Source organism: Morus notabilis, unplaced genomic scaffold, assembly GCF_000414095.1.
Source record: "Morus notabilis unplaced genomic scaffold, ASM41409v2 Scaffold912, whole genome shotgun sequence".
NCBI classification, from domain to species: Eukaryota; Viridiplantae; Streptophyta; class Magnoliopsida; order Rosales; family Moraceae; genus Morus; species Morus notabilis.
In genome coordinates, this window is record NW_010368051.1 from 150,025 (window position 1) to 163,518 (window position 13,494).

The window sequence follows — 13,494 nt, forward strand, 5'->3', positions numbered from 1 at the left end:
TGCGCCCACACACACTTATGGGTTAAAATAAATTACTGAGAATAATTTAAATACCTTGAAACTATTTAAATTACACGTCAGAAACATTTATTAATCAAACTCAATTAATTAAATCAGATTAGGCACACTAATAATCTCAATTACCTTAATTAATCTCAATTAATTTTTCAGGGTGTTACAGACACTCTGTAAAATTCAGGTGATAGAACTTTCAATGTTTCCCAATGAGCACAACATTATAAAAATGTCACATTATGCATGTATGTGGTATTGTTAATGTGTATTTTAGGATGGTACCGAACACCAAAGAGCTAGCACCAACTTCTATACGTGTTTTAAATTTTCTATTTCAAATCACAAAAGTTCGAACCACCAGGTTTTGAACCTATTTATCAAACATGACATTAATAATACGTTTAGTTCATGGACTATAATCATGTGATTAGAACAATTTTTGATTTACGTGTATTTTTTGTAAGAGAAAACACTGTAACAAACCATGAATCATGATTCAAATTATGGTTTGAATCCTCCAACCAAACATCTCCTTAATGTCGTACGTGGAAAGTTATCCTCGGAACATTTTTATTAATTTTATGCAAATGACAATGCAAACATCTCGTAGCATTTTGTTCTGGTAAGTTCCTAACACAACTTTAATATAGTTTCTGGCACAGGCCAGGCCAGGCCTCGCCTTTTTCGCTCTTCCTTGTCTCCTCTTCTGCTAAAAAGCCCTTAAGCTATTAAGCAATGTGCCCCATAGATATACAAAGATGACGAATACAAATAGGAGAAGAACAACTGCCCTTCAATATAATCATACACCAAAATGCCCCGTGCACACCGATATACAACGTAAACAAGTGGAACGCATCATCTTCGTCGTTGCTATGCAGCAACAACTGTTACAACTAAGAGACGAGGAATTAACAACGCCAAAAACATATAGAGGATGCCTGCATTAAGTCGAGTAACAAACATTTTCATTAAACTAATGCTCAAACAACAAAGAATTCCGAGACGTATGACCGTGCACAATCCATACAATCTTTTGAAAGTCGTCTAAACTTCACTGCAGCTGCTACTCTTTAAAATGTTGTACTTGCAAAGAGGACATGTAGCATTGATAAAAAGCCACTTATCAACGCAGGAACAATGAAAATGGTGACCACAGGGAAGCTGTCTCAGTTCCACGCCATCGTCATAAGCAGTAAGGCAGATGCAACACTCCTAACACATTGCCGAAAGAGAGAAAATTAGATGTGCGTTTGTTAACCCGCTAAACAATCAGTAAGCAAAATGACTGTACATAAAATTCAAGTGCATAAAAGCTATACAAAAGCAAAATAGATCTGCATACCGCATCTTCCTGTGATAGAACGTGTTCAACTGGTGAATCTGTGCCACATTCAGTCATAATTCCTCCACAAGGTCCTTGTGCATCACCAGCAAGCTTCTCATTACTGCACCTTTTGCTGAACTTAAATTTTGACAACTGCTCAATGTCTTCTTTTGATGCTCCTTCCTGCTTTGACAACAGATCATATAAGATAACTGAAGGATGCCAAAAGAATAAAGCGACAATTATTCCAATAACATTAATATGATAATAAAAGTTATTCTCATTTGCTTTAAAAGCATATAAAAACAAGGCAAAATGAGGCTAAATTGTTAGATTTCCAATAAAACGGTGAGTGTTACAAAAGCACACAAACATGTTGGTAGTGAAAGGCTCAGTAATTATATCCATCTTGCTCAGTCCTAATCAAATCACACTTACGGAGAGGCAAGTGTGCTGCCAATTTGAATGAAACTCTTTAATTCATCTATGATATAAAGGACATCTAAGCATGACTATCGGCTCACAAACTCTGCCTGAATGAACCAGCTCAAATTGAGTTCTGCAAAAGAAGTATGACAAGAGAATGATAGGAAAATCCCACTTAGGACACCAAGACTTCTAACCAAGATTTCAGTATCTTTGATGTTACCACTCATTCTAAAAGACGCTTTGCAGAGATATAAGAGGACTAAAAAACTTTTTAATGGGCTAATTATGGATACACACATGAAAGAATATCTGTTTCAGGTTTCAATTTTAGAACGAATCACAAATAGATGCTACAGATCTGGAACATTTGTTTGTGTTCAACACCTCATTCAGCCCACATGAATTATAAAACTACCTGGTCTGCCACGGCATATAGAAGAGCAATAATACATGGAAGACAGCAGCAAACAGCAATCCCAATGATACATGCCAATGCAACGCAGAAAACGACAAAGAACACGTCAAATCCAAGGAAAATTATACAAAGCCTGCAGTCCAAACGGCAAACCCCATGGTAAGATTGATTGCAGATTAATATTTAAATTTCAGAGGGGAAGAGAGCACAAACCAGTAAAGCTGAGGGGAGGCTTGGGCTAAAGATTGACCACCCGCAGAAACCCAATAGAACCCGATGATCCACCAGATAAATGAGAACATTGTATTTGCAGATTCCAGGTGCTTTGCCACACTGCTGAGAGGAGAAAGCAAAAAATAGTCGGTATATAGATTTTTTGAGCAATCTCATTTAAGCATTAGATCAAAAGTATTAAATGGAACTAACAACTTGCAAATAATTTTTTAGCAATATGGTCTGTTTCCGAACAACATTGGATCAAACAAATAAAATGGACCTAAAAACTAAAAAATAAAGCACGTATCGTCATAACTGGTTTATCCCGATTTAATTATCCTTGACAAGTTCAGTTTCAGTTTCACAACGTTAGCTTCTTTCATGATGAGCATCATTTTCCTTTCCAATATGCCCGGAACTGCTAACATTCAACAAGACAAAACCACCTCAAACTCTTTCTTCCCTCAAAAAGTTTCAAAATTATCGAGTGTTTATTTTTTTCCCTTCATCAACATAGAGACTAATTTCAATAATTCCCCAAACTATAAAAGTTCATCTCAATTTACCCCCGAGCCCTATTCCTCACAAATGCAACAGGAGTTGCATAGTCAGACATTTTTCTAAGCTTAAAAAATCTGAAGATCACAAATAAAAGTTCAGGAATTGATGATTAATCCATATTATTACCCCAAAAAAAGTACGAATCATGGAAAAGTATAGGCATACAGCAATCAATAATTTAAAATCAAAACTATCAACATTAAAAAAGAAATAAATTTTAAGTTTTCACCATAGAACTCACCAATTACTCTCGTCGTTCATCTGCGCCAACGACACATACTGACCGGAATCCCCGGACGCCGAACTCAGACTCCCACCGCTCCCCTCCTCCGCCGGATTCGACGAGCTCCTCTGCCGCCGCCGCCGCCGCCGGCGGTACTCGGCGCAGACGCAGACCACGTGAACCACGCACTGCAGAGCGTATCCGACAATCCACAGCCTCAGCGGCATCTCCGGAGACTCGCGGTGGCTGAGGACCAGCACCGTCGCCGCCGCCACGACGAAGGCGAAGTTCCATATGACGTCAAGGATCACCACGGGCTTCGAGTACGCCCAATCGCCCTGCCTCTCCTCCAGCTGCTCCGCCGCCGCCTCACGCACCAGCATCGACGGCTCGCGCATCAGCCGGCGGCTGCTCGCCTGCCGGAGGAACCGCGCCGCCTGGCGGAGGCTTTGCCTCTGCACGAACCGGCGGCTCGCCGAATTGCCGTCCTCCGAGGAACCGCCGAGAAACGGCGTCGTGTCCACGATGTCTTCCGAAGATCGGTTGGGAGACCTTGCCGACGCCATGTTCGAGAGAGAAATCTAGGAATTTTCCAGCTCCTTGGAACCCTAACCCTTCGAAACAATCCGATTTAGCCCATCAAAGAAAGAAATTGGATTCGAGAATCGAGAAAATCGAAATTGAATTCAGAATTTTGTGAATTTTGGATTGTTTTGAGAACTTCTCTGCAGAAATGGAAGGTTGGAGATGGACGACGATAGTGACAATGTTCCTTTTATTATTATTTTTTAATTTAATTATAATTATTATTAATAATTAAAAAGATAATTGTTGCTAATTAATCTATTATCAAGACGCTGTTTTTTGTTTTCTAGCTTCTTTTTTTTTTATAAAACGTATGTTCAGTTATTCGGTAATTAGAGTGCCACGTCATTGATCTCCCTAGGTGGGTCCCAGTCTGACTTATGGGAATTCTCATAATTCCATCGAATGGTGACGAGATCTGCTTCGACTGGCAAATTATTACTCGTGTTTAGAATTGATTTCAGTTTTATTTTTTATATTTTTTGAGAAATAAAAATTAAAATATTTTTAAAATGATGTTTGGTGTAATAAAAATAAAAATAATTTTTTAATTTAATATAAAATGAGAGAGAAATAGAAAATAATTTTTAGTCATTTTTTATTTTTTGTTTTCATTTTCTATTCTCTCGAGCAGAGAGAGATATTAATAGATTTTTTATACTGAAACAATCTCTTGATAAAACTACCAAACGTATTTTTAAAAATAATTTCTGTTTGAGATTAAAAACGTTTTTATTTTCATTTTTATACAAAAAAATAAAATTATTTTAAAAAAAATTCTAAACGCGCCTATTAAGTTATGATTTTTTAAATAGGAATATAATTTATTAATGCGTTATTTTCTATTTCTATTATATATTAAAAATGTGATGACGACCAATTTTTCTTCTATTTATACCTTTTATTTTTTATCTATTTTTTATTTACAAATAAACTTAAAGGTTAAGAAAAAATGATTAATTTGTATTTTCATTTATGTCTTTTATCCTTTGTATTTTTTATTTATTTGTTATCTATTATTTTTTCTTATTTAAAGTTTAAGAAAAACAATTTTATTTTTGTTTTCATTTATGTCATTTAGGCCTTTTTTAAACTTTTTATTTATTCGTTATCACCATTTTTTTTATTTATGTCATTCATCTTTTGTACTTTTTATTTATTTATATTTACTTCTTTATCTTACTTAAAGCTTAAGAAAAAGCGATCAATTTGTATTTCCACTTATGTCATTCACCCTTTATACTTTTTACTCATTTATTATCTATTATTTTCTCTTACTTAGTCTAAAAAAAAAAACGGTTTAATTTTTATTTCTATTTATGCGTTTCAACTTTTATACTTCTTACTTATCGACTTTTTTATTTTACTTGAGGGCTTAAAAAAAACGATTTAACTTATATTTCTATTTATGTCATTCACTTTTTTCTAAAATTTATCACAAGTGATTATCTATTGTGGAAGGATATTTTTGTCATGAATTAATTTTTCTTTGAGACTAATGCTTCATTTGTTTCGAGGGCTCTAGTATAATTTAGGACCATAGTTTTTGGTTCGCTATAGTGTTTTTCTTTCATAAAAAATTTAAATTTCAAAAATCAGAATCATAAACTACAATTCTAACTCATAAACCAAACGTCACCTAAAATATATTTGAGTAGCTAGGGTACAATCCAAAACTATAGATAATTACGACAGAAAAATATCAACCAATTGACGACAACGAATCTGAACCCACTAACATCAAGCAGCAATGTGAAAATACTAACACAAATGAGAAAAGAACCATGATCTTTTTAATTTGTCAGATTCTTAACGCGTAAGAATGAATTTAATTGAGTATTGTAATTAATTACTGTCAGAGGAGCAATTTTCTAGGATAAACACGTTGTGATAATTAAGGAGGTAACTCATGCAGACTTCTATTTATAAATAAGAACAAATGTATACCTCAAAAAGCTCGTAATATAAGGTCTTACAATAACGAGCTTGTATTTAAAGGTCGTCCAATATTGTAAGTTTCGTTGTTTCTCATTTAATAATTTCTCAATTAAAATTCATTTGCGTTTTTTGATTGTCTCTTTACCTATTTCTGTATATTCACAAATTTATATATGTTCCGTTTTAGATTTTATCTTATGCGGCGTAGTTTAATTATAACTTAATTGCATTGCAATTTTACACATAAATTTTCTTGATGTAACTATTACGTGCATTACAATGCACGTGCTTTCTCTTACTAGTTATATAATAAATATGTGATGAAGCATGCAGCTGTCGACTATTTTTTTTTTGTTTATGTAATTTGCCTTTTATATTTTTTATTTATTTGTTATTTATTATTTTTATCTTTCACTTTATGTATTATTTACTTATTTATTATCTACTCTTTTTATTTTACTTAGGGCCCAAAAAAATGCGGTTTAATTTTTTTGTCTATTTATACCATTTATTTTTTTTTATTTTTTACTTGTTATCTATTCTTTTTTATTACTTATAACTTAAAAAATAGCGGTTAAATTTGCATTTTCTTTTATACCCTTCACCTTTAGTACTTTTTCTTGTTATCTATTATTTTCTCTTATTTATAGCTTAAGAAAAAATGATTTATTTTTTGTTTCCAGCCATTCACTTTTTGTACTTTTTCCTTACTTGATATATACAGTTTTTATTTATTTATTTAGAACTTGAGAAAAAGTAGTTAAATTAAATAATAATTGTATTACATTTCGAATGTGACTTATGAACCATCATTCATCAAAAATTACGTAAGATTTTGTTAATTTATTTACTTTTTAAAACTTACTTGGGGCTACGAGAAAATGGTCAAATTAAATAATAATATTTCTATTTCACGATAAAATGATGATTTCATTATTTTATTTAGACTAAAACCTCATATTAATTTAAAATTTATTTGTATCAAGTTTCTGTTTTATAACTAGTCCTTCACCATTATTTATATCCTTTTAAAATTATTATACTCCTTCGTAACTCTTTATATCTTTTAAGCTATAATTAACAGAGTCTGACAATTATTTAAAACTTATTTGTCTACTTTATAAATTTAATTTTTTAATAAATACTAAATATAATAGTTAAATTTAAGTCCTATAATAATTGCACGTGCTTTTTTTTACTAGTATTGATATATATTCGATGTTTGGTGCTAGTTTTTTTTTTCAAATAAGTTTTTTCCTCTTGAATGTAATAGAACTTTTTGAAAACATGTATTAACATTACCTCTTTTTACGTACTAATTAGGGATGAAATATAGATAATTTGGATAGGATCAATAAGGAAGGAGACCGAACGAAATGAGAATTGTAATCCATTGAGCCTTACATTTTTTTAACACTTCAAATTTAAATAGATAATAATAAAGAAAATAATGGTTGCAAGCATAATTTAGCATTAATTTTATACTTTACTCTATTATAAGTAAATAGTTTAAATTCCTCTGCCTAAACTTTTTAAAATAAAAACAGTAGAGAGAATATTTGAGAAAACTAGTATGTCAAATAAATATTTAAACCCCAATCACATACATATTCTATTTTGCTTATAACGTAATTATATGTTTTTCAATAATTTTCTTTTTCTTGTGCCAAACAATATGAAAGAAACGCCCCATCCTTCCTTTTTATTGTCCTCGTTTTGACATTTTAATTCTCCTTTCTTTTTTATTTTATAAGCGCCCCTCACTAAACATAATATTAAAGACTTATAGTTAGTCGGGTTTATGCATTTAATTCAATAATTTTAATTTTGAATACAAATTTTATAAAAGAATCATGGGTAAGAATTTTTTTATTCAAATTTTTTGTGAAAAAAATAATATAGCATAATTATAATTATAATTTTAAACGTGTGAAATAAACATATGTTTTCATCATCGTGGTCGTATAATTTTGGATACCATTAAAACTCCACTTGTGATCCATTCTCTGAATCTGCATGTAATGATTTGAAATGCTTTAAGCCCAATAGTCATTTTGTTATAAAGTCCTATCAATTGTATAATATTATGCCATTTTATCATTATGGGCAGGAATGCGACAGACATAATGACATATTAGTAAAGGGATTTTATGGACCACTCGCACATGAGTAAAGGGTCATATCCAGTTTTACATGTATACATTTCTATCATCGAGTTTTAGTCGAGGCAAATTTATCAAAGGTTTTAGTAAAGAAATGACTTCAAATAGGATGGTCTTCTTTGGACAAAATGAAAATTAGGTCTTTTTTAGGGAGTTTATCACGTATGACTAGAAAATAAAACTATCGATAATTTTATTTTATTTTTAATTATTTTCAGCCGTCAGATTTGTATTAAAAATTATATATTTTACATATTTTTTTAATCTCATTTGATTTTGATTAGATTTAACGATTAAAAAACTGATCTTACTGATAGGACGGTCTACCAGAGACGGTTATTTTTTTTAAGATGTTAAAGGCACGCACCTTTTTTGCATGGACAAAATTAAGTCACCGTATTTTAATATGTAAGCTTGGATTGTCCCACTAATACCTCACGTTTGCTTATCGGGAAAGCTTAAAGACAATGAAGATAGTTAAACATAACCCGATGGGAATTTCTTTCAACCCAGTTTTCGTTTGTTTTTTTCCTTTAAACACACAAAGATAATAGTGAAGATGAGAGCGGAAGTTCTAGCATGGCCAATAGATTACTTCAAAGAACAAACAGTGGTTGAAATACGGCATAATTTCATAATAAACGACAACATGTCAAACAAACGACAACATGCCCGAAAAAGGGCAACGAATCTATGAGACGACTACAACTATGGTAACACTATTAGTTGGATAACCGACAATATCATGAAAACGATAGTAGCAACGATTTCTTCGAGTCGGGATATTTTCAGAAAACGACAATATGACAAAAACGACAATATTCATCAGAAAACGACATCATTTTACATAACGTCAGTAGAACGAAAACGAAGGAATGAGAAAAATGATAAATAACGTTTAAAACGACAACATTTAAGATAGTCGCCGCCTGTGTTATTGTAGAAGACCAACCTTGTGATCGAGAAAAAGTTATACAAACGACAATGAACGACAACATTTAAGAAAATTGCAATAGCAATAAAACGATGAAATTTACATTGAATTTAAAATGATGATGACGCCTGCTACAAATGGTTGTAACTTACAAATAAAAATGACAATTGCCTACTATATGAATAATAAAGGGGTTGTTCTTTTACAACAAAACTCAGAAAAAATTGAAATTTTAAGTTTTAACTTTATTCAACTGTCTCAACTTTATTCAAGTTACAACTTCAACTCAAGTTATAACTCAAATTCAACTTAAAAACTACACTCAAGTCACACTCCAAAAGAACAGGCCCAAAATTTTCCTAAAAAATTATCTAGGCCTCGTTCGCTTCGCGGATTCGAGTTTTCAATTCGAGCTGAGATGTGACATTTTCTGAGAGCTTTTCACTGTAGCAGAAAAAAATTAAATGTGACATTTTCTGAGAGCTTTTTACTGTATAAACTTAAAACTGAAAACTCAAATCGGTGAAATGAACGAGACCCTAAAGTTTTAGAAAAAGCATTTTGACTCCGCATCAGTCTAACTCCGCAGCACTGTAAAGCTTTTTTGACTATGTATAACAAGTGTATCCCACTGTTTTTTTTCTCTCCATACAGACGTATTGCAGGACTGTAAAAGCATAACCTAGTATTTCTCAAAAAAAAAAAAGCATAACCTAATAGCATGGTCTAATATTTTAATGGTTCAAACTATGATTTGAATCATAGTTCATGGTTCGCTACAATATTTTCTCTCATAAAAAATACACGTAAATCAAAAATAGTTCTAATCACATGATTATAATCCATGAACCAAACGTCTTTTTAAAGATTCGTGCAATGATTCAAATTATAATTCGTAATTTATTATAATATTTTTTCTCACAAAAAATATACATAAATTAAAAATAATTTTAAATTGTGATTCTGAATCTATGAATTAAACGACATCTTAACATACTTTTAACCCTATTCAAGCGATATTGCTATAATTTTTCTAATTTAGGAATAGACAACAAATTCAAGGGGACGTGTGTAAAAAGACAGACAAACAATTAATAAAAGAAAAAAAATTAAAAAAGAAAAAACCTTATGCGGCGTTTGGTATGCAGTAATCTTAAGGATGAGAATGAGAATCTGTAATATTACCATGTTTGGTACAAGAATTATAATTTTTAAATTTCCAAGAAAGTGATTACCATGAGATTCAATTTCTCTCATTTTGAAGTAATTTGAATACCACCCAACATGATGTTATTCCAATTTATTATTGTTATTTTATTATTATATTTAATAATAATAATAATAATAATAATAATATTATTATTATTATTAATATTATTATTTTTATGAATTTTTTTATGCGAACAATCAAACACCGTAATATTTTTAAGAATTTAAAAAATATTTCTAAATGAAATCAAATATAATAATATATTATTCATAAAAATTATATTACCCTCTATCATTTTTTTGAGAATATTTCACTTATTGATTCCTGCCTACCAAACGCCCCGAGGGCACAGCGTTTCATAGGATAGAATTTTCCCTCCAAATCGAGAAAGGGAGGGAATCTGGGATTTGGGCGGTGGCGGGTCTCTCTCGTTCAGAGTGGTGTCTGCGATTGATTATTGTCTTCGATCTCGACAAAATTCTGAATCCCCCATTTCCTTGTCTGGCAGCAATGGCGTCGTGTTCATTGCCGAGCGGCTACGACATCCCCTGGGTGGAGAAGTACAGGCCCACCAACGTCATCGACATCGTCGGCAACGAAGACGCCGTCTCTCGGCTTCAGGTCATCGCTCGTGACGGCAATATGCCCAACCTTATACTTTCCGTAAGTCACCTCATCACTCACCATTTTTGCTTTAACTCAAAGCTCAAATTTCAGAACTCACTCATACGAATATCTAATTGAAATTTGCTTCTTTTTTTTTTTAGATTTTTTTTCTTGTTTTATTATGGGTTTCTTTTTGGGGATATTCCGAGGATTTTTTAACAGTATTTGTAAAAGTATTTTGGATTTTGGATTAATTTTTAGGAAATTTTGGAAATTCTTTTACAGTAAACCCTAATTAGCGTTTTAGTTTGAAATGAATCATAGAAATATATTTTGCTTGAACTGATGGGCTTATATTGGTTTCTGCATAAAATGAAAGGAATAATGCCTTTTGAAAGCATTTATTAGTGAAAAATGTCTGCTCGATTTGGTTTTGTTGTTGTTTTTGAAATGTGAAAGATGTCTGAGAGAAGCCAAATTTTAGTGCTTGACTGAGTTATATATGCCTACATGTTTCTGGGTTAAGCAAATTTTTTAGTCTTGTAGTAAAAAAAAAAATATTATAGTCTGGTACTTTGTTATTACATGTTCTTTATCAGAGTTTTTCTTGGCTGCTACTTATTGCTGTTGAATATTGTCAGGGTCCTCCGGGAACTGGTAAAACAACTAGTATTTTGGCTCTTGCACATGAGCTACTGGGGCCAAATTATAGAGAGGGTGTTCTAGAGCTAAATGCTTCAGACGATAGGTGAGTGGATGATGCATTTAAGGTGTTTTTTTTTTTCTTTTTTGGTAATTCAACTTTAAAAACAAATGCTCTTTAACTGACTTCTTTGATGTGTTCTTGTTTAGGGGTATCGATGTTGTGAGGAATAAAATTAAAATGTTCGCTCAAAAGAAAGTGACACTGCCGCCCGGGCGGCACAAGATAGTTATACTGGATGAAGCGGACAGGTAACTACTGATTACAATGTTGCGCTAAATTGATGGTTGAACTCTGACCGATCATTTACTGAAGAAAAATGCACATGACAGTGCTGTAGGTCTTTTAAGCCTATTTGTGTTCTGTAATATTGTTTATTTCTCTCGCATAAATCAGCATGACATCTGGAGCACAACAAGCTTTGAGGAGGACAATGGAAATATATTCAAACTCCACCCGTTTTGCTCTGGCGTGCAATACGTCTTCCAAAATTATTGAACCGATTCAGAGTAGATGTGCCCTTGTTCGATTTTCAAGATTATCCGATCAAGAGATACTTGTTCGCTTGATGGTGGTTGTTGATGCCGAAAAGGTGAAACCCTGTTGGCATCTTATTGCATCTCAAATGCTGTATGCCTTAGCATTTGTTGTTATATAGCACCGAGGCAAGGTGTTGTTACTTCTCGGTTCATGTTTGATTTTGTATCTTGACCTAATGAGTACACTTTACTTAGCTGTTGGGTTGGAACTGTTTACTTGCTTCTTTAATCCTCAAAATCGAATTTCCATCTAATGTTTCCAACTTCTGTTAATAATTGGGTGGAAATGTTTGGTTGATCCATGAAGGTTCCTTATGTTCCGGAAGGTCTTGAAGCCATTATTTTCACTGCTGATGGTGACATGAGGCAGGCACTGAACAACTTGCAAGCCACATACAGTGGTTTTCGGTTTCTCAACCAAGAAAATGTTTTCAAGGTCACATCATTGAAACACTCCTAGGGATTTTGTATTTTTCCTATGTACTGATAAACTCACTGAGATTATGAGTTGGTTTTCAGGTATGTGACCAGCCTCACCCGTTGCACGTGAAGAACATGGTACGTCATGTACTTGAAGGGAAATTCGATGATGCCTGTTCTGGTCTCAAGCAGCTGTATGATTTGGGCTATTCCCCCACTGACATAATCACAACCTTTTTCCGTATCATTAAGAATTATGACATGGCTGAGTATTTGAAATTGCAATTCATGAAGGTATGTGTGACAATATCAAGTTGTCACATTGTCCTCTCCAAAATCTTACGTTCTTTCATTTCTGAATTCGTCCGAGCTTTTTCAGGAAACTGGGTTTGCTCATATGAGGATCTGCGACGGAGTTGGTTCGTATCTTCAGTTATGTGGTCTTCTGGCTAAGCTTTCTCTAGTTCGCGAAACCGCTAAAGCGCCTTAAAGGAGGTGAGGTAGTACAACTACAAGCAGAAAGATCTTATCTATTGATGGTATAGGGTTCATGTACACATCTTCAGATGGTTTGTTTGTCCTTATCAGAAAATCTTCCAACATTTACCATTTTTGACGTTAATTTGTCTCCAGTAGTGAAACTGTTTTACTGGTAGAAGTTCAGGCATGAGTTCTTCTCTTTTTCCTTCACAGCCACGAGAATTTCATTTACTTTACTAGTGCTTGCCAAGCCATCACTAATTTTAGAACGTGATCAATAAAAACGAGTCTTCAACCTAAACATTTTCCCAAAAGTCTCATCATGAAATTATCAGCATCGAGCTAGCTGGGGTTCAAATGTGCACCATTCACTAGAATCACTGAACAAACGACATCGGGTCGTTTGGAATTGGTTCTAAAATGATTTTGTTTTCTGTATGAAAATAGAAATGAAAATGTTTTCATTTTCATTTTGGAATTATTTTTAAAATGCGTTTGGTAGTTTTATTCAGAGATTGATTTCAGTTTTAAAAAAAACTGAAACTGCGTTTGGTGGTTTAATTTTTGAAAATATGTAATAATATTTAAATTAATAATATATTGAATAAATAATAATATTAAATATATTAAATAATAATAATATTAAATATATTAAATAAATATTATTATTAAATATATTAAATATTTAATATATTATAAACATGATTATATATGAAAACTGCAGGGGAAGA

The 13,494-nt window shown here is 32.5% G+C and overlaps 2 protein-coding genes across 3 annotated transcripts; one reads left to right on the forward strand and one right to left on the reverse strand.

Moving 5' to 3' along the window:
• Nucleotides 1-779: 779 nt before the first annotated feature.
• LOC21393849 (E3 ubiquitin-protein ligase At1g12760) lies at nucleotides 780-3,939 on the reverse strand. Of its 2 annotated transcripts, none has more exons than XM_024176168.1 (5): nucleotides 3,205-3,939; nucleotides 2,400-2,519; nucleotides 2,187-2,319; nucleotides 1,361-1,525; nucleotides 780-1,230 (listed from the first exon to the last, which is right to left on the reverse strand). In XM_024176168.1, exons 1-5 carry the CDS (start codon nucleotides 3,750-3,752, stop codon nucleotides 1,063-1,065), a joined length of 1,134 nt encoding a protein of 377 aa, XP_024031936.1. In that variant the 5' UTR covers nucleotides 3,753-3,939; the 3' UTR covers nucleotides 780-1,062. The 2 variants fall into 2 exon arrangements, with proteins under 2 accessions (XP_024031936.1, XP_010112554.1); XM_010114252.2 differs by having other exon boundaries at nucleotides 2,400-2,522.
• Nucleotides 3,940-10,346: 6,407 nt separating this feature from the next.
• Nucleotides 10,347-13,054, forward strand: LOC21393850 (replication factor C subunit 2). Its single transcript, XM_010114253.2, has 7 exons — nucleotides 10,347-10,678; nucleotides 11,263-11,369; nucleotides 11,474-11,575; nucleotides 11,721-11,916; nucleotides 12,171-12,299; nucleotides 12,383-12,577; nucleotides 12,663-13,054. The coding sequence occupies exons 1-7, from the start codon at nucleotides 10,526-10,528 to the stop codon at nucleotides 12,771-12,773; spliced, it is 993 nt and encodes a 330-aa protein (XP_010112555.1). The 5' UTR covers nucleotides 10,347-10,525; the 3' UTR covers nucleotides 12,774-13,054.
• Nucleotides 13,055-13,494: the final 440 nt, after the last annotated feature.